This window comes from Sorex araneus, chromosome X (genome assembly GCF_027595985.1).
Source record: "Sorex araneus isolate mSorAra2 chromosome X, mSorAra2.pri, whole genome shotgun sequence".
In the NCBI taxonomy this organism is placed as follows: Eukaryota; Metazoa; Chordata; class Mammalia; order Eulipotyphla; family Soricidae; genus Sorex; species Sorex araneus.
This window is the reverse complement of record NC_073313.1, coordinates 215517892-215540510: the sequence shown is the minus strand read 5'-3', so window position 1 is coordinate 215540510 and position 22619 is coordinate 215517892. Positions and strand designations below refer to the sequence as shown.

The following is a 22619-nucleotide window of genomic DNA, read 5'->3' as shown; positions in this document are numbered from 1 at the left end:
GTGGTTCTCAAGCCAGTAGTATTAGCCATCACCAGAGTACACTGTAGAAAAGCAAATTCTCAGCCTCCTCACTGAAGACTTGCTGAATTAGTAACCCAGTAACATTAGCATCAACAAGCCCTCCTGGTGGTGCTGTTGCATATATAAGTTGAGAACTACTGTTCTATAGAGCTGCTTATAATTTTTAATATAATTTTTGTTTTTATAAGGTTTTTAATAATAATTTGTCACATTCAATATAACACCAAACCCACCACCATTACACCTTCCCACTACCATTATTTCCCACCACCACCCAAGCATGCCCCAAAGGCAGATCCTAAATAATTTATTTTGCACTGCTTGTTATGATTAATCTTCTAAAAATGATCCAAAAAGACTTCCTTAGAGGAATTATGTAATCTACTTATAGATAATTTCTTATACTTTCAAGTATTGGCTCAAATATTGTCTCCTAGGAGAGGCCTACATTCCTTCCAGGGTGCTGCATAGCTTCCTATACTCTGTTCTCCTTTATACCTTGGTCTTTCATCAATCACAGCTTAAAAGCTTTTGCTATGACTTTCCCTCACTCACTGTGCTATATGAAGTCACAGCCAAATAATTTTACAAGTTTAAAATGCTGTAACATCTATCACTGTCACTGTCATCCCGTTGCTTATCGATTTGCTCGAGCGGGCACCAGTAACATTGCCATTGTGAGTCTTGTTGTTACTGTTTTTGGCATATCGAATACGCCACGGGTAGCTTGCCAGGCGCTGCCGTGTAGGCGGTATACTCTTGGTAGCTTGCGGGCTCTCTGAGAGGGATGGAGGAATCGAACTTGGGTCTGAGGTGTGCAAGGCAAACGCCCTACCCGCTGTGCTATCGCTCCAGTCCTGTAACATCTAACATCTATGCTTTTATTGTATATTTGCTTATCTCACCCACTAGACTATAGCTTTATCAAGGACAATTATATATATGCATATATGCATTATATATACATATACATGTTGAACTATATATGTGTATCACTGTATCACTGTCATCCCATTGCTTGTCGATTTACTCGAGCGGACACCAGTAACATCTCTATTATACTCAGCCCTGATATTTTAGCAACTTCTTCTTCCTCGTCTTTCACAAAGATTGGAAGCTTTTTCAGGGTCAGGGGAATGAGACCTATTGTTACTGTTTTTGGCATATCGAATAGACCACGGGGTAGCTTGCCAGGCTCTGCCATGCAGTGGGATGCTCTCAGTAGCTTGCCAGGCTCTCCAAGAGGTACGAATATATCCGTTACTGTATTTGGGACATGAATGCGCCACGAGGAGCTTGCCAGGCTCTCCCGAGTGGGCAATAGAATCTCAGTAGCTTTTCAGGTTCTCCAAGAGGGAGACCTAAGCTATTAGGCTCTGGTGAAGACAGCCAGGCATGGGGCCAAAAGACTGTGTCGCTCTCTTCCAGGAGCTTGGTTTTGTAGTCTCCGATGTTGGCCATTGATGGAATTACACAGCATGAGGGCAATCTCTGGGTGTGACTGTCTAGCAACTAGAAAATGGGGGATCTGGGTAGAAGAGGCCCAGTCCCGTTCTGAGAAGCCTTGGAGATCTTGGATCCAGGTCCTGCACACCTGGGTTCCTCCACTGGCTCCCCCATGTGTGAGGCTTGTACAAACATGTGGAGAGTGGCCCTGATCATGGCCATGGCTGGGTTCCTGAATATACAGGATTTATGTAAATAGTATAATAGTGTAAATAGTTTGTGTTAGTCTCAAAATGATTCCTGAACATTCCGTGGTTGAATATAAACACATATATTCAGTTTCTATGTATATACAGATATATATGTATATGTACACACACACACATATATATATAACTATATATGTAAACTATATATAGTTTGTTTGGGGGCCATATCCAGTGAGTGGTGCTCAGGGCTTACTCCTGGCTCTGCACTCAGGAATTATTTCTGTGCTCAGGGGATCATATGGGTCACTGGGGATTGAACTTAGGTCAGCTGAGTGCAAGGCAAGTGCCTACCCACTGTACCATTACAACAGCCTGTAAGAGCAAGAATATTTTCATGTTTTATTCACTAACCTGTATGTGTCTCAAACTGACACAATGTAGGAACTCAATAAATATTTACTGAACTGGACATATAGGTAAGTGGTAAATTGAGAAATATGTCTAACAGAAACAACTATATTAGGCAAGAATGCCCAAGCAGCAGGCAAGGAGTCTGCTGAAAGGTGGGGACTCAAAGCCTAAGTACATAATTATGCTGTCACCCCACTGCATAAGGTAAGGAGTGCTGAGGCAGAATGCTTATTATGCAGATTAACTATTAATGATGGATATGTATTATGGAAGAAAGGAACAATCCAGGCATCCTGACCACCAGGCCTTTTCATGTTATGTTATTATTAAAAATGTAGAAATCTTTAGTTACATGTCCTATATTTTCAGACTACAGAAATACAACAGTGCTTTGGAATGCCCTGAATACCATCCTTGTGGGAACAGAAAAGGCAATCATTCTATTTCCGTATCTGCTTAAATGACAGAACCCAAGGTGGGACAAATGCTTCTATAGCTTAGGTTAGTCAATTTTGAGACTAACAATGGGGCCATTTATAGAACATTTATAGTCCTTGTGTTCTTCCTTGTGTAGTAGCCTTTACTCAATCTATATATATGTTTTACTATGTCCTAACAGAAGCAAAATGATTCAGGAAAGAAAAAAAAATATTGGAAGAAGCACACCTCATTCTTTTTAAAAGAGTCGTATTATGTACCAATCACAGAAACTAAATGATTTTGTTTCCTATTGATGACAATGTTCAAAGTCAATGGTTATAAACTACTGCAGTGGACACCATGGTGACAGGGTGACAGTAAAAATGTATGCTCACCATACACTTGTGGACGTTTCTAGTAAACTCTCCTGTCTACTATAAACATATTTCAAGGAAAGTATTGATCTGATGAACCCTTACTAGAAGGAGCAAAGCAAAGATACATAGGACTAAATAAATCAGACCAATTTGTTTTATTTACACAAATTCAACACAACATATTTAGAAAAATCTAATTCTGTTCCTATTATTGCCTTTACTTTTCCCGTCTTATTACATTTAAATGGCCCCAGTGTTAGTCTCAAAATTGACTAATCTGAGTAAAAATCACAATTTAGCAGGATTTAAAAATTTACCCTCTTTAATTCTCTACTATATATATATAGGATAGCTATATTAAAATCATTCTGCTTTTTTAGCCTTTAAACTTTAATGCTTTATTCTAACAACAAAAATTGTTAAGGAAAATAACACAGGGTTTATGCTCTTAGCATTTAGTATTGTACTGGGGTCTTGATGCTTGTTTACATTTGCTTGGAAAAAGTATTTAAGGGAAAATTAAGTTCTGAGGCTACTATTTGAAATTCCAAAAAAGGATCCTGGGAGTAGTTTGGCTTTTTTCTGTCAACAGATTTTTCTGATGAAAGACACCATTACTTAATGAAAAAGACCTGCGTTATTTCATATGATAAAATTGGAATAATACAAGACAAAAATAATGATTATTTTGAGAATGATTGTTTTAAAGAAAATACATCTGAAAGCGGCTTCGCTTTGGTAGGATATGAACAATCATGAGAGCCATTTTCCTGGCCCACAGATGATTACACCCTCCTGCCCTCCTGCCCCCGCCCCCTGCCATCCCCCCTTAATATACACACTCACAACTGTGCAAGTTCCCTGTGACATCACCGACAATGCTGGCACAGACACAAGATAAATCCTAAAGTAGTCATGCTGGATTCTGCTGCTTTGTTACAGCCATATCAAAAACCAAACCAAACAACATTCCAACTTCTCCTCCCATTCCCCAAATAGATCTGAGGCTCAGCAGAGCTACTTAATGCACATTTCTGAGCAGGTCTATAAATAAGAAAAAAAAATGCAGTATAAAAAAGGTAACAATTTAGTCCCAGAAGAAAGTACGGCTGTTAGGGGACACGCCTAACACATTTCCAGCCAGGATTTGTTCCTCAACAGCACACAGGCAGTTTGAGCACCAAGTGCTATAAGCCTGGAGACTTCTGAGCACGACCAGGTGTGGCCCTGGAGGTACCCCACACTCAGTGAAGTGCAGGATGGCCCGGGAAATGTGTGGCACCATGCCCTCCAGGCAGCAGCACATCCTCGGGCTCTGGCACTGAACTGCCAACTATCGTTACAAGTAGCTCCAGGGCTCCCGAACGCTGCTTGGGAGGCCCTCTATATTAAGAAAAATAAATAAAAACATAAGAATTTAATAAAGTGATTACTTTGCTACACCATATTGAACGGTGTATATATTCATTAATAGAAATTAGTTGAAATTACCCGCATAAATGCTTGATGGGTGTGACAGCTGGCTATTTTGTGTGATACTTTTATGCTCCCTGTTATCACATCAGAACTTCCGTTAGAAGAAAAGTAGAACCTGGATGGAGTCTCTGCCTTTCGGTTCACATCCAGACTCATGTTATAGAGTAACACTGCAAAAGATGTAAAGAGAATCACAATTAACACATGTATCTAAAAGCATTTATAGTTATTACTGCTTGTTGTTCAGTGGATTTAAAATATTAACCTGAAATATCAGAGAAGTTATTAAAAAATACAAATCTCAAAAAAATTTATAAAAAAATAACAAACTGTCCTCTATGTTTCTATTTTTTAACAGCATTAACAACTTTAATTATTTGCCAAATATTGTCACATATGAATAAAACTTAATGACCAAAACAAAATTTAAAATTCCAGAGTAAGATCTCAGATCTGAGTGCTTTTTTTTTATTTTCTAACATCTGACTAAAGGAGTATAAGGAGTATGACACTTTGATGTCACTTGAGAAATTTTTTCCTTCTGTAGTTATATATTTGATTTTAGATATTGTTGGCTTTGTTTATTTCCCTTTCTTTCTGAGGTGTTGCTATTATTCCTTTGATTCTGAGTTTCAGATAAAATGAATGCATAGTTCAAAAGTCAAAGCTATGTAAATATATAGCTATAAAAATATAGACATCTCAAAAATGTCTCTTCCAGTCAAAGAATGCAATTAGTCTTTCTGTTTCAAGCATGACTGACTAGTGCTGAATTATGCAAAAGTAAATATAGGCATTTTTCAATAATTATTCTGGCAGTTTGGTAAAAACTTACTTCAGATATGATACAATAAATAATCATGTGCTAAAGGAGATCTTAAATATGCAATGAAAAAACAAAACAGGGAAATATTTTTAAACCAACCAGATGTTACCAAGAAGGAAGGACCATTTTCCTCAAACTAAACGAGTTACTTTAAAAACAAGCTAGGTCTAACAGTCTGTTAAGATAGCTCTTGATTTTCATCATCACTGTCATCCTGTTATTCATCGATTTGCTCGAGCGGGCACCAGTAACATCTCCATTGTGAGACTTGTTACTGTTTTTGGCATATCGAATACGCCACGGGTAGGTTGCCAGGCTCTGCCATGCAGGCGAGATACTCTCGGTAGCTTGCCAGGCTCTACGAGAGGGGCGGAGGAATTGAACCCGGGTCCGCCGCATGCAAGGCAAACACCCTATCGCTCCAGGCCTCTCTTGATTTTAAGAACTATTAATTCACAAATGATATTTAACTCCTAAAGTGTTACGCTTTAGGAGTAACATATAAATCCAGGTGATTTTTATTAGCTTACTTATTGCAGAGCCTGGCAAGCTACCCGTGGCGTATTTCATATGCCAAAAATCAGTTATAACAAGTCTTCCAATGGAGATGTTACTGGTGTCCACTCGAGCAAATCGGTGAACAATGGGATGACAGTGCCACTTACAGTGCTACTTATTTCAAGGAAATATATTATTTTTACAAGTTTTGAGTATGCTCTTAACTTTTGCTTAACTTAGAAAATATAGTCCAAATAAACTGACTTCAAAATTTTAATGACAGATTCATTAACCTCAGAGAAAAACTGAAATTGTATTGGAGCCTGACCAGATTTATGAGGAAGTTTGGGGACGCTGCCTTGCAGATAAGACCATGTCGTAGTTGCAAACAGCTAGGAACTCTGAGTGAACTGAGTTGGGGTCAGCATGTCCCAATGCAGCCATTTTCTGTTATAGATTAACTGTGCTATGACTGGATGAAAGTTAAACAAATATCTTACTGGGCTATTACAAAATCTACGTGTAAGCTTGCATAGATTTTGATGTGGAATTTATGAGAAGTGGGATGTCGAGATTTACAAGGTGGTCTGAATTGCTTTGTCAGTAATTTTGTGCATCATTAGACTGCAAAATAATATGTACTTTAAGGTATTTTTATTTTATGTAATTTGATCTTATGTACTCTGAGGTATGCTAGATGTTTTGATCATTAACCCAATAAAAGGAGGCTGCAAATGTCAATCAGCGCCAAGTGGCCTGATTGAGCTTTGGCCCTCCATGCTTCAACATTCCACATGCCTTGCTTATCTCTGTGCCCTGGGCCCATCATTCGAGAACTGAAAAAACTAAAATAGCCATGTATAAATTCATCAACCTGAGTTTAGACGAAAAGTGAATACTGAATAAAAATCCACTCACAGTAGAGTAAGATGCCTTGGTTTTTATCTAACATGCTTACCATGTGAATTATTTCTCTAAGTAGTCATTTTATGGCAACCATAAGGAATGATTTTGCAATGATTCTGATTATTTATAAGTTTGATATATATATTTTCTAACATTTAAAACAATCTAGTCACAATGAACTTGGCAGCACCATAAACACTGATTTAACATACAAAATAATCTAAGTTAATGTGTTTCTTTTAACATTAGTCTAACTCAATAGATATCTTTTAACACAGATGTGTTAAAAGATAACAAGTAACAAGCTATGTGCAAGTAAGGCGCTTGACTTGCACATAGCTAATTTAGGTTTAATCCTCAATCTTTTATATGGTCTCCTGAACCCTAATAGGAGTAATCCCTGAGCAGAGAAATAGGAGGAAACCCTGAGCACGATTGAGCATGGCCCAGAGATAAAAAACTTCACTATATCACTGTATCACTGTCATCCCGTTGCTCCTCAATATGTTCAAGTGGGCACCAGTAATGTCTCCATTGTGAGACTTGTTACTGTTTTTGGCAATCAAATACGCCATAGGTAGCTTGCCAGGCTCTGCTGTGCAGGCGAGATACTCTCAACAGCTTGCTGGGCTCTCCGAGAGGGATGGAGGAATTGAGCCTGGGTCAGCCGCATGCAAGGCGAATGCCCTACCCGCTGTGTTATCGCTCCAGCCCACCAAAAACTTAAAAATTAAAAAGTGAAATAAAAATGAGTCAGATCAAAAGTAGAGACACCAGGCCCTTTCCATATTTCTGCCTCAGACTGAAACCTATATTACATGTCCATAGTTAGATATTATAAGTATTTGCTGCCCTCTATGTTGTATATATCAATATTTCTCAGTCAGGGGATAGATAGCTATCTGGATATTACATGGAACCACTGATAAAACTGTATTAATGGGGTGTGGAGGCAAGGTATAAGTCTAGGGAATCAATGGTGGGATAGTGGGGGCCACAGGAAGGTCACAATTTTGAAAAAACGGTTAATAGGTGAAAAAAAGGATGAGAAACTGGCTTAGATGACAACAGCCTATAGGATCAAGAGTACAATAAACTCCTGAATGTTTTTGTGTTCTCATAAATTTTGTAAATTATGAATGTTCCAATGATAAATTCAAATACACTTCTACCATAGTTTCATTAGTAAATATTTTTTAATTATTTTAAATATAAAATATTCAGGAACACTAAGCTTGCTAGGAAAAACAAATATTTACAAATCCACATATATGTAATTTTCATTAACCTCAATTTTACTTAAGTATATCAAAGCTACATTATCCAGAGCAGATAATGGAGAATTGCCTATGGATAGGAAAATGAGTATGGGTGGGTCTCAAGAGTTGAATTATAGTAAATGATAAACAGATTCTAGACTCTATAAACTTCTTCAAAAATTTAAATAGAATAAAACATGAAAAGAATCTCTTCTCTGGGGCTGGAGAGATAGCACAGCGGGTAGGGCGTTTGCCTTGCACGCGGCCGACCCGGGTTCAAATCCCAGCATCCCATATGGTCCCCTGAGCACGGCCAGGGGTAACCCCTGTGCATCGCCAGGTGTGACCCAAAAAAAAAAAAGAATCTCTTCTCGATGGAGACACTGTTGTTAGGAAATATACACTGGTGAAGGGATGGATGTTAGAACACTGATGACTGAAACCCAAACCCAATCATGAACAACTTTGTAACCATTTATCTCATGGTGATTCAATTTTTTTAAAAAAGAATCTCTCCTCAGGTTTCCTTAGGCTAACTTCAGGCACTAGGATCCCAGTAAAACAGAAAAGGAACATTGAGACTATTTCTATTCAAAAGATATCTGAAAGATTAACTCATTTAGATCACGTTAAACAAATAGGAAGCAACACTTCTGCTTTCTTGCCATAGTCTCTAAACACTAGCCATAATGTGTCCCATTCACTGAAGAAAAATATGAGAATCCAGAAGATGTGAAAGTAAGATCTATGTATATGTCTATGCATATATATATATACACACATATGTATATATAAAAATACTATGTATATATATGTGTATATATATAAATATATATGCATTTCCATAGAAAAAACTAGTGAAGACTCAAAGATAATCTGAAGATTAATGAATGAAGTACATTGAGTAAAAAGCATTCATTCTGCAAGGGACAATTACCTATATAATCTGGAACGTCTTTGCCCTTGTATGAGAAACAGAGCTTTAGATCCATGCACACAGATGGTAATCCATTTTCAACACAGTCAAACTTTGTTCTGTTTACTGACTCAGGATGGTTCAAAGAAGCTTCAACAATCACAACAGGTCTTGTCCTAAGAAGGAAATTAAAATTTAGCAATATCAATCACAGTACTATTTTAGTGAAACAAGAAAGTTTTTATTGAATGAAACTTACTTAGAAAGATAGGGGAGATAATAAGAAATGTTGAAAAGAGAACATGGCAGGTGGCACTGAGAGATAGTACAGTGGATAGGGCCCTTGTTCTGCACAAGGCTGACAGGAATTTGATTTGTGGCATCCTGAATGGTCTCCCCAGTCCTGCTGGGAGTGATTCCTCAGTGTGGAGCCAGGAGTAACACCTGAGTATTGCCAGATGTGACCCACAAATATGAGAGGGTGTGTGTGTGTGTGTGGGAGAGAGAGAGAGAGACAGACAGAGATGGCTTCTCCAGAGTAGATTAAAGCAAGCAAAAAGAGACAAACAAATAAGACATGTGTTTCAGGGAGAAAAGGAGCTTGAAAATAAGCCCCAAATTCTTTTTTTTTTATGAGAACTGTTTTGTCTTTTCCACTGACCAGGTAATTTCAATAAATACTTTATTATTATACACTTTACTCAACTATACTCTCTGCATGTATCAACAAAAGCTTCTATTTTCATTTTTTAAAAGTGATTTTTATGATTCAATTATACCTTTTAGAATGTATAACCTTTTTATAAATAAAATATTTCTTTGTGTCCTGAATTTCCATAATTAAATTTCAGAATACCAAAAAGAACATTATGAGGTCACTACCACTAATTTAGAAAATCTATCCCATCATTTATGATTAAATCTAGTTGTCATTAAGCAATAAAAGGTATCAACCCACCTTAGTATAACAGCAGAATTAGATCGAAAAGCACCAACTGCTATATCTGGTAGACAAAAATACAAAATAATGATCATTGCTCATCAAAGAGAATTATTTTTCAGCCAAAAATACTTACCATGTCACCTTTTAACTGTATCAAAGCACAGTTATAATCTACTTTGAGAATATTAGAAAATAATACATATGACTCTTTAGATTCAGAACACAATTCTCTGGATCAACTCATTTATGATAACATTATCTCTTTACAATGTAAATAAAAGCATTATGAAAAAATTATGCTACAGATAGGTTTAATAAAATAATTCCAGTTTTGAACTAACAACATTTACCCAGAAATCTCCCTTGAAGGCAAAAAAGTCTTTTTTTTTCTTTTTATTGTCATCATATTTTATTTCAGACATGCTTTATATTTCTCTGAAAAGAAATGAGACATTAAGAAACTAACAGTGCAAAGCTAATAATTACTTGATCATTTTTCATCTTTCCCTGACTTCAAAAGAACTTTTAGAAAAAATTAAATCAGAACTCTTCAATTTAAGCTTTTGTACTTGGAAATTAAGTCGTATCTACAAGAATGCTTATTCCAATTTACAAAATGCAGTTTTATACTCACCTACATATCCATTGTGATCTGCATCAATTTGTCCAGATATTGACTGTCCAAACATACTTAGAGACTCCCTGATCTGAATTCCTTCAATTCTCTGAAAAATAAGTAAATTGGTGGGAAGTAGCTGCTGACACCAAATATCTCAGAGAAGCAACAGTATAGTAAATTGACATGACTTCCCATTGGACACATTTATTAGCAAGGTGCTTCTTAGCTATGTCAAATACTTATGTCTAAGATAAATGTTTCCAGGTTGTGGTGACCAGTAAACATCTATTTTGTGGCTAGAAGAAAACTATTGTATTCTGTGAACAAAAGGAAACTTAAACAGATTTTCTAAAATAGTCCTTAATCCCTATTAGTGGGTTTTCTTTCAGCTCTGAATGTATTTCCCTATCTAAGATAAAATATGAGCCAAGTAATTTGGAAAATAAGACATCTATAATCATTTCATGAAGCCTACTACTCAGGTTTAAACAAGATACTTCCTATTCTGTGTTTAATTTCTGTCCAAATACTTATCTGTAAGTTTTAGGCTATTTATTCTCAGAGAATCATTTACTTTTTGTTATAGAAGGATATAGCTATAATAGTAAATACATAGAAACATGAACCTCTTTTGCCACATTAAAAATAACAATATAAGGTAAAGCTTCCATAAAAGTTTCTTCAGAACACTTCTCTGTATGTTGAGTTTTTACATATTCAATGAAAGGCCCTGACTTTTTAAATGTAAAGATTACATTCAAAAAATTACAGCAAATTTTATTAAAAGGATAGTCAGTATTCTACTGATACAAATTCAGGGCATAAGAGAAGGATTTGTTCTTTTTGTGTCTTCTCCAAGGACTATGGAATAGAGCCACTAATAGAGCCACTAATAATACTTAGCTAACTGAATGAAATGAGCTTATTTGGGGTAGTATAGATATTACCCAAAACACAAAGTAGATGGAATACAAAGAGAAATCTTCCATAGGTTGCAGAGAAACTAGAATGAAAATGAACCAGAGCTCCAATTTATGAGGGGTGTGGGGTGGTGGGGAGTTTTAAAGCATTATTCAAGATCTTGGGGAAGGAGAGATATTACAGTGGGTTGGGCCCTTGCCTTGCATGTTGCAGATCCAGGTTAGATCCCCAACATCACAAATGGTCCCCCAAACACAGAACGAGGAGCAAGCACCAAGTACCTGAGCACTACTGGGTGTGGTCCACTCCGACCCCCAAAGCAGAAACAAAATCAAAGAATTGTGAAGTAACTTAAAAATCAGACCACAGATGTGGCTACAGGAAATGGCAAAATGTAAGTTTCAGCATTTGGAAGAGAAAATTAAGAAAAACAAGTCTACAGTAACATAAGAAATTGCAATGAAGCCTTTGCAAATAAATAGTGTCTACCTGTGAGAAGGTTGATGCAATCCCATCCTCTCGGCCATTGTAAATGTAAATAGCACCTCGCAAATCATCTTCTTGTGGAGCTCCAATAGCAACATCTATTTAAGATTTAAGTGGCATGACATTTATTTCTTGATAGAGAATGCAATCCTCTAGGCTAACTTTCAAGCTCCTTAATTTACATCACACAAGAAAACTGCTTATCAAAATGTTTTTCATGCTAGACTGAAAACAAATAACAAGGTACTCACATCTTACTGCACAGTATTTCACAGAACTGATGGTGGTGGAAGGGACATGGTTAACGAGTCTGAAAGGACTAAGGAATGACTAGAGATCACTCTCTAGTCAAACCTCTGGTCTCGCCCCAGCTCTGCCACTGGGCCCCAGCTATCCCATATTTTTCCTATTTCATAATCTGTTTTGATTTCTTGACATAGAATATGATCCTTAACCTACCCTTATCATAGCTCATGGCTCATGAAAAAGTACAGAGGAACTGGACAAAGAGAGTAAAGGGAACAAACTTCTAATAAAAAGATATAAATAAGTTCTTGGGACAAAAATATAGACTATAACCAACATATATAACATATTTATATCTTAACATATAAGTAACATGAAATATTCATGTGAATGTAATTAACAAAATGTTGATACTACATGGAATATTCTTAAGTTATTGAGAGTAAATCTTAAAATTTTATCATGAGGAAAAAGTATAATTAGATAAAACATTGGATGCTATACCTAGTATAGCAAACATTTGTAAAATATACATAACTAAGGTGCTACACCTTAAGCTTACACAATGTTATCACATCAATTATAAAATTTTCAGTAAAATACTTAAAAGATAGACAAAGCAGAAAATTATATGCCCAGAAATGAATCTGCATCAATAATCACTAAATACAAAGATATGCTGTGAATTAGAAACTAAATAAAATAAAATTTATTTAATTTTATTGCACTATACTTCACAAACTATGCAACACAAAAACAATCTCTTGAATAATCTCTGACCTCTAAATATATTGCCTTTATGCGTTGTATTTTCAGGAAAAGTGCTGGTTGGAACCTCAGTTCCCACATGCTCTCCAAGGAATGGCACTGTGCCTGGTCTCCTCACTTAGTTTCTCTTCCAGCGTTTAGGAATCGTAACATGCTTTTCTGTCTGTCTGTCCCAGCTTTGGAAAACTCCGGGGATCTTCCTCGGTATTAGAACTATTTTGATATGGAAACTTGCTTACTGTCCATGATATTTTTATAACTCTAATTACAAGAATAATTCAGGGTATTCCTGGCTGCCACTAAAATCATTTCTCATGTGTGCAAACACACACACGTTTTATTTCATGTGTGCAAACACATACTTTTAGGATGTGCAAACATATCCTCCACACTTCAAGATATAGATGAAGTCAAAAGCAAGCCAAAGATATGATAGGAATGTAAATATAGTTTTATGCATCTAGATGAGGTCCTGGATGGGAGAGCGTCCAAGGGTAAGGATGCACGCCTGTCATGCAGTTGATCCTGGTTCAATCCCTGGCACTACAACAACCCTCCCAGCAGAGGGAGGAGTAGCCTCTGAGCTCTTCTGGGTCTTACCACTCTACTTCCCCATCATATCCTAAAAAATAAATTATTTAATAAGATTAAGGCATAAAATAATTTTGTGTTTTGTTTTATTATAAAACTTATACAAAACATCATTTCATTTCATGTGCATCTGTTATGACACATACTCTATGCCTGACCTAAAATATCTTACACTAAAGTGCTCAATAAGTTTAACAGGACTATTCACTGTCACTGTCACTGTCATCCCCATTGACTTGCCAGGCTCTCCAAGAGGTTGCAGAGGAATCGAACCCGGGTTGGCCTCGCGCAAGGCAAATGCCCTACCGGCTCCAACCCAACAGGACTATTTATGAAATATAATATTCACCATACAATTTTACAGCACTTTTAAAATGTAACATGTATTTTAAAATGTAACATTATCATAACTACAAAATATTCATACTTTATCTTTTGTTTTGAAAATTATAACTCTAGAAATTAATAATGTTACCATGAATACTGTGTTGCCAAATTACTGCTGCATAACATAATTATACTATACATTAAATAGGATTTTTAATTAATTACTTGACTTTATTCTTGTATTTCTTAGGTTGCTTCTTGTCACTCTTATTATGTGGGTCACACCTTCTCTATTAGAGGTGGTATACAGGGCTGGGGTTCAATCTAGTGCTTCATATGCAAAGCATGTGCTCTACCATTTGAGCCCTGGTCAAAGTAAGACATTTTAAACATTTGAAGTAGAGTAAAATATTCAGGCATAGTAAGAAGTTGAGGGTACAAGAATTTACAGCACTCATTCACTACTGCCAGTATCCAAGTAAGTTTTTAGCTAATATACCAATTGCTAGACCTAATTCTAAGCCCCAATAATATCAAGTATATTTATTTCTGGAACTCTGGGAGTAACACTTTCTCCTCTCAAACCCATTTGTCATTTTATGCCATCTAACATTTCCTTCTCCATCGGATGATAAAAGCAAACTGTGATAGGGAGATTTCAACAGGCACAGTCCTAATGAACCCATCACTTTCATTATTGAAATATTTTGTATAAGGTTGTTAAATGGTCACTCTCTGCATCTGCTGGTTGCTACTGCACTGCTGCTCAAGAATCTAGGGGAATCCCCAAATTCTCCCACAATGCAGCAACTGAATCAAGAATACTTGCCACAGCAGGAGCCTTTCTAGTTCCTGCTCCAGCTCTGTTGGGTTTTGTCCTATATCTTTATCGTACTGATAATTAAGTGGAATGGCCTAATGAAACTGCAATACCAGTGGACCACATTTCCACATTTCTGAAATCAAGATTCTACTAAAATACTGATGGGTTACAGTTTAATAGGCAGTTTCTAGGCGAACATAAACCAACAATGCAACTTAGAGTCAGCAGTGCCTTAGAATCAATGAAATAAGGTGAAGGGAGTATCATTCTTTATTAACAACAGAAAGGATCAATAGCTTTTCAACTGAGAAGTCAGGTAATAAAAAGAAAAATCCTAAAGCTCATTCCAACTTCAATTTCTATACAGAAAAGATTCTAACTAGATTCTCTTCATTCTTATGCTGTTGTAAATGTAGAAATCAAGTACCAAATTATATGTACACTTATAATTACCTTCAAAGCCATCATTATCAATGTCACCAAGATTAGCTATAGATTCCCCAAATCTTGCAGCATATTTGTCACTTCCAACAAGTACTACTTCCATTTCATTCATTACTGCTCCCTAGACAAAAAGGGGGAGAAAAGGTATCATTAAAAAACTGACAACTTTACACATGATTTACTGTTGTAATTGGATATGGATTTTTTCTAATGCCTTAAAAAGTAGAAGAAATTACAAACTGGGCATAAGTACACACATCTCAGTTCAATTCAATAAATATTTATCAAGTTATGTCAATACACATCGTATTATGATTAGAGTTAGGGAAACATAAAAAACTGTCAAACTCATGACCCCTAGCTCTGAAAAATCCAATAAATCATTTTGATAATTCAATTTAGCAAATATTTATTGAGTTCCTACTAAAGGTAATGCACTGTGCAGAGTGAATAAGCCAAGGGAGCAAGTTTCCAGATGTACAAGATACCTTTTTCCAAAGCAGGTCACACATTTAGGAAGGCTTAAGCACTGACATATAAAAATCTCGAAAGGAGAGTCTTCTTAGGAGAACCAGGAGAGATTTCATAAAGAAAATGGAATTCTAAGTAGCTACTTAAGAATGTTTATTCATTTTTCATGAAACATTATAGCAAAAATACTTATTCCCCAAAATTTTACTATAATAAATGATATGTAAAAGACTCCCCAAATATCAGACTAGAGTCTTATGGTATTAGACTTTTATCAGTGGAAATTTGCTCTGCATTTAGGGAACACAAGAAGAAGTCAGTGAAGCTTTTTGAGTTGAGGAGTAACATAACCGAATCAGCAATAAAACACGAATTGGTCAAATTACACAGAAGTTTTAAGGTAGTTATTACAGTCAAATAATCAATGGTAATACAATAATAAGCTGCTGTCACAGATACCAGATTTCTTTCTAAACTCTGATCATGGCACTTTCCAGTAAAAAGAATCCATGCACTAATTATCACAGATAATTTCTTCTCAACTTTATTCACTTTGTAAGCATACACTTTCTTCTATAAAATGCACTTTACTGATTTTTATTTTCCAACTAAAATATTTCAACACTTATCTTCTTAAATACTGCATCTTTTTAAAAGCTTCTTGACCCAAAGTGAAGAGCTTCTTTAATTTGTATATAGGAAAAATATCCTAATTACTCTGCTGTATTCATTTGTTCACTCTTTTGTAGCTTTTCTAGAGTCTGAGGTCCTGATATCATAACTAAGAATATTTTCAATTCTTTTATAACTTATATTACATTTCAACACATAAAATGCCATTTCTATTTTTAATAACTTATTTGTGGAATCAACTTTACAAAAACCAGTCAGTGACACCAGAAGCAGTGAGTGGATATATAAAAGGAATAAAGGAAAAAGAGTTTCAATTTGAGGTAAATACCTAAATTTAGGGGCAGAAGGAAAAAGAGGCTCAAGGGAGGATATAAGGTACAGAAAAAAGATAAGAAATGATACTGACATTACAGAAGGAGAGTGTTTCAAGAGAGGGGGCGGTAATTATTCCTCAGGTATCCTCCAGTAACAAAGAATGGTGACCAAAAATTCCTGGGAACAACTAAGAGTAATTGATTAGAAGGAGGTAGAAGCCAGATTATGAGTTCATTGAAAAATAATTACTGACCAGCTACTTATCCAGGATTTTCTTAAGTCCCGAGGAAACAGCAGTAAACCAGATAGACAAATCTTACCATACAAAATTTAAACTCTACTGAAAGAACAGACACTAACAAAAACTAATAAATATGCTAGATTGTTGTTAGTTTCTAAATTCTAGAGAGTTTAGAAATAGAATGTTAGGGGGAAAAAAAAGGAAAAAAATCTATGCCAGAAGTTTTGTTGTTTGTTGTTGGGTTTTGGGGACTCACCTGATGGTGCTCAGGGATCATTCCTAACAGTGCTTAGGGACCCTATGCAGTGTTGGGGATCAAACTTGAGGGGAAGGTAAATGCCTTAACATCTGTAATATCTCTCTACATCTATGTTAGGGGTTTAAGAGCTGAAATTATGGAATTAACACCCAAATGTTCAAAAACAGTGCCTCAGAATAAGAGGGAAGACAATATAGATAGTTGAACTGTTTTCTTGCCCTTAAAGCACAATATTACATAAAAGTTGATATTTATATTTGAATTCCTTCAGTGTTTAATGAAAAAGTAATTCTACATTTCCTGCATTACCTTTCTTCAGATTCTTGTTTGAAATATTCTTATTTAAAGGACTATCCAAAGTTTAATTGTGAATAAAGAGTATGAAGAATGAGGGTGTAGCACATGAAGACCAGTTATGACATGTGACACTATGTAAAAGAAAAGCTATGTTTGATAATTCTAATAAACACCCTGGATATGATATGTCTCTATTAAATTCAGGCTTAAACACACTTTGCAAAATACCAATACATAAATAACTTTCTTGCTCTATATTTGAAATTTTGATGAGAATTTTTTCCTCTTAAGTGGGAGCATTTACTATGTAGCACTGTAGCACTGTCACTCTGTTGTCCTGTTGTTCATTGATTTGCTCGAGGGAGCACCAGTAACGTCTCCATTGTGATACTTGTTATTACTGTTTTTGGTATATCAAATATGCCATGGGTAGCTTGTCAGGCTCTGAGGTGCGGGTGGGATACTCTCAGTAGCTTGCCGGGCTCTCTCGGTGGGATGGAGGAATTGAATCCAGGTCGGCTTCTTGCAAGGCAAACGCCTTACCTGCTATTGCTCCACCCATTTACTATGATTCATTTTAAAACTTTTTTGAACACTTTTTTCTTATTGTTACGGTAATGTTTTTACAATGTGCTGATATTTATACTCTTGTATTTAATCTGATTTTTTTTTAAATATTATTGAATCACCGTGAGATAGTTAAAAGCTTTCATGTTTGGGTTACAATCACACAATGATCAAACACCCATCCCTCCACCAGTGCACATTCCCCACCACCAATATCCCCGGTATACCCCCCTTTCCTGCCCTCCCCCTGCCTCCATGGCAGACAAGATTCCCCATACTCTCTCTCTACTTTTGGGCATTATGGCTTGCAACACAGACACTGAGAGGTCATCTTGTTTGGTCCATTATCCACTTTCAGCACACATCTCCCATCTCGACTGATTCCTCCAGCCATCATTTTCTTGGTGATTTCTTCTCTATTCCAGCTGCCTTCTCCCCTCTACTCATGAATCAGGCTCCCAGGTATGGGGCAATCCTCCTTGCCCTTGTATCTAGTGTCCTTGGGTGTCAGCCTCATGTTATGTTATTCTATACTCCACAAATGAGTGCAGTCCTTCTATGTCTGTCCCTCTCTTTCTGACTTATTTCACTTAGCACGATACTATCTATATCTATCCATTTATAAGCAAATTTCATGACTTCATCTCTCCTAACAGCTGCATAGTATTCCATGGTGAAGATGTACCAAAGTTTCTTTAACCAGTCATCTGTTTCAGGACGCTTGGGTTGTTTCCAGATTTTGGCTATTGTGAACAGTGCTGCAATGAACACATAGGTACAGATGTCATTTCTACTGTGCTTTTTTGCATCCTCGTGATATATTTCCAGAAGTGGTATTGCAGGGTCATATGGAAACTCAATTTCTAGTTTTTGAAGGACTGTCCATATTGTTTTCCAAAAAAGCTGGACCATTGGTATTCCCATTAACAGTGAAAGTCTGATTCTTAATGTAAGAAAATGTTTCATGCCCTGAAAACACTGACCAATAAAATTTTAAATACTTTTTTGAAGCAAATTAACTTTGTTGAATCTGCCCTGAAAACTCTCTTAATTTTTTTTTCCTATTCACCTATTCCTGCTCTTTAAAAAACAGGTCAAAGACCTGTTAGGCCTTTCAATTCTTCATTTTCATTTTATGTTAAAAAAATCTACACTGGTAAAACCAGCAGAAACCTTTAAGTTGTATTGTCAAATGATCATTAAATTGTATTGTCAAGTGAGCAGTATCTATTCTAAAATATCCCTCATTTGCTCTGCTAAGCAAAATAAGTCAGAGGGAGAAGAGTAAACATTGTAGAATCTCATATGTGGGTATAAAAAAAAACAAGATGAGGTGGAGACTTAGTATAGCAGTAAGGTGTTTGTCTTACACACAGACAACAGATTTCCAACCCAGCATTGCATCTGGTCCCCAAACTCTACCAGTAGTGATCCCTGAGTACAGAACTAGGTTTAAGCCCTGAAAACAATCAGGTATGCACCCTCCCCCACACAAAAAAGTAAAATTAAAAGAGGATAGACAAAATGCAACATCTTACTTTTAAAACAAATGTATACTATTAGAATTTTTGCTTTCATCACCAAATAAGCCTAAAAAATAGGTAATATCAGAATTCTGGAGTAAGAAGTGATTGAATTTTGATCATAACTCTAAAAATGGTTTCCTGTATGGGGGGGCGGGGCAACTGGACCTACCGAGCCAGAGTTGATGTACACAAACACTCTTCCTTCCTCTCTGATAACACTCTGCATGGGAGCTCCCACGAGTAGGTCTGAAAAGCCATCGGCATTGAGGTCCACGGCACAGACAGCAGCTCCAAAGTAAGAGCCAAGCTAGCAAACCAAACCAGATTTAGTCACTGAGAAAAAGGCACAGATACTCATTAAAGTTCTCAGTGATACCAGAGGTAGAGACATATTACCTTTTTACCTTTCATTTCATGTATGATATTTAGTTCTTTTGTACCAATGCTGAATATGTATGCCTACGATATGAAAAAAATAGAAAAGAAAAAAAGTATTATTACATTAAAAAATTGTCCATTTCATTGAAATATAAATTTTCACAACTTGCAGTTACCCAAATTAAAAAATATATTTATATAAGTGATACAAGATTTAGGGACTTAATACACCTTTCTTACAAAACAACTTCTTTTCTTTCTGTGTTTGAGCCTAATCTTGCAGGACTCAGGGGTTATTCCCAATAATATTCTTAATACTATTTCTAAGAACTAACAGGTGCTTGGATGACCAGATAGTGCCGGGGTCCAAACCTGGGGCTCCAACGGCAAAGCACATGCTACAGTCTTCAGAATTATCTCCTCAGCCCTTTCTTTAAATATCATTTTCCTAGTGTTACCACAAAATATGTAGCTGCTTCCATTTTCCTTCACGTGCAAGTTTGGAAAGGTATATATGTGTACATGTATATATTCCCTAAGAATTGTTAGAAACCTCATTTGACCACTATAATTCTTCTTAAGCTTTTCAGCTAAATTTTGTCTAAAAGTCACACAATTTATACCAATTCCATTAAGTGTAGCACACTGCCCCTCATTTCTCATTTTCATTCCTTAGAATTTTGGCAGCTTTTCCTTTATGATCTTATTCTGTCTTGCAAACTCTCTCAGCAAGCTACTAAAACATTTGAAAATAAAAATGAAGATGTAATTCTTACTTTGCCAATCTGTTCATGTTGGGGGGCTCCCCCAACTACTTCAGTTGTGTGCTGACTTCGAAAGTGACCAGCTCCAACTGAGTACCCTTCAAGAAAATAAAAAAAAGCATGAGACTCATTTGCAATGCGAGAAAGATATTATCAGAAATCTACCATTGAATTAAATGAAACTGAATTGAAAATAATCACATTAACAGCTTTATGACCATTTGTCATACTAATATGCATAATTGGTCACTTCCATGCATAAAGCAATTATTAATATTGAAACTAATTAATTATGTAGCTTATATTTCCAAGTCCTATAAACTGAAGACAGCACATTTATAGTTGGTTTATTAGTCCCAGTGTAGTAAATATGCTAGCTTCCAGAATTACAATAAATATTTGAGTAGATAAAATTAAATGTTTCATACTTTAATAAATATTTTCTAAACCTCAACTTTTGTGCCATGAAATCGCAATATAATGATAAAATTTTATAAGGAATAAAATATTTTTATTATGTGGTAAAAAATATAATACCAAGTTATACCTCTTAAACTGCTTCAAGATATCTTTGAACTATAAACAAGTAAATGTGGAATTTTAAATGAACTCCCTGGTTGAAAATAAACTTTCTAAATGGGGAAAATATTGCCTTTTCCTACGATTATTTTTGAGTATGTGCTGTTCAATTTTTAAGCACTTATGAATTTTCACAAGTCTATTTTCTCAGGAACTATAGAAAAAGCATTCTTTTTACTTTAACAAGAATTGCTGCCAGAAAAATACTGTGTTTCTATACAAATATAGACCGCAAATATCTTAGTGATGGCTTATTGGGCTCATGGGCTGACAGAGGGAACTAAAAGATATAATCTAAGAATTTAAGAGGCCAAGGCCTGTATCATGGTCACTGTCATCCTGTTGCTCATCGATTTGCTCGAGCGGGCACCAGCAACGTCTCCATTGTGAGACTTGTTAGAGTTTTTGGCATATTGAGTATGCCACAGGGAATTTGGCAGGCTCTGCCGTGCGGGTGAGATACTCTCGGCAGCTTGCCAGGCCCTCCGAGACGGGCAAAAGAATCGAACCTGGGGTGGCCTCATGCAAGGCAACGCCCTAAGTACGCTGTGCTATCGCTCCAGCCCAGGGCCAGTGATCTGTTTCTAGAGACATATATTTTATGATATCCTTCGTTTAGAATGCTGTCTGCAGACCCACTGATATTCTTTAAGGTGATCCCTTAGAAACTGTACTTACTCATACATTATTAAATTAGCTGATTCGTGTAAAAGTCGTATTAAAAAGTTCCTGGGATATGGTAAATTCTTAATATAAGCTACCAATATACTAATGTGTTAATTGCATTAAGAGACAGTAATCATAAGAATCACAGGTTGATCAGTCGCCTAGTCATAAATGCAAAATATTAAGCTACGTAAAGTTTCATAATTGAATTCAAAAATAGTGCCTAAATGGTCCCTTTAACTGTCACTGTGATGTGAAAATACAATTTCCATTTTTTAACGTTCTAGTATTTATAAAGAGAGCAATAATCTATATTTGTTCATTTTCATAGTACCTAGGTAGCTTCCAAATTTTACTTGGTTTTCTCTGTCTAAAAATGCCTTGAATTTATTTGTAATTATATTGTAGACAAAAAGAGATCCAGTCCAATAAGCTGATCCTGGAGCTCCCATTATAATTGAATCCTGTAAAGAAAGGAAAAAAATACCAGATTGTCATTATTTAAGATTAATGTCACCACCCCAAGCCTCCTGTAGATACACAATCTTAGATGGAATGCATCTCCTATAACAAATTTCATAAATTTGAACTTTTTATGAATTTTAAAGCATACTGAAAAACAGAGAAGTGGCTAATAAATTTTAATTTAGCTGTAGAATTTTAGATACTAAAAACTTTAAAATACTCATTAAGCATTTAATCAGTAGACTTTCAAATCAAAGGTAGAACCACTGAACACTTTCTGTGAGGAAAACAAAGTGATGTCTTAATGGAAAAAAAAGATCTGAAAAAGATCTGAATAACTGAATGGCATTTATTCATACTCAGAACATATGAATATGTTCTACCAAAGAGTAAAATGCAGTTTTAATTTAAACTTCCAAAAAGCCGCTAAACAGTTTCCTTAATGATTTTGTAGAGAAAAACAGTCCAGTGGAATCTGAAGTAACTTAGATAATGGCAACTTAACAAAAGGAAAAAGAGGAAGTT

At 35.9% G+C, this 22619-nt stretch overlaps 1 protein-coding gene across 1 annotated transcript in view; it reads right to left on the bottom strand.

Annotated features, from left to right (window-relative positions):
• Nucleotides 1-22619, bottom strand: part of ITGA4 (integrin subunit alpha 4) — a 77293-nt gene that overhangs the window by 33664 nt on the left and 21010 nt on the right. The window contains exons 6-15 of the mRNA XM_004601377.2: nt 21964-22093; nt 20397-20482; nt 19639-19701; nt 19412-19549; nt 14943-15054; nt 11738-11832; nt 10343-10433; nt 9724-9769; nt 8787-8941; nt 4376-4530 (exon numbers count right to left, since the gene is read on the bottom strand). Of these exons, the coding sequence (XP_004601434.1) occupies nt 4376-4530; nt 8787-8941; nt 9724-9769; nt 10343-10433; nt 11738-11832; nt 14943-15054; nt 19412-19549; nt 19639-19701; nt 20397-20482; nt 21964-22093 (1071 nt within the window). The remainder of the gene's footprint in view (nt 1-4375; nt 4531-8786; nt 8942-9723; nt 9770-10342; nt 10434-11737; nt 11833-14942; nt 15055-19411; nt 19550-19638; nt 19702-20396; nt 20483-21963; nt 22094-22619) is intronic.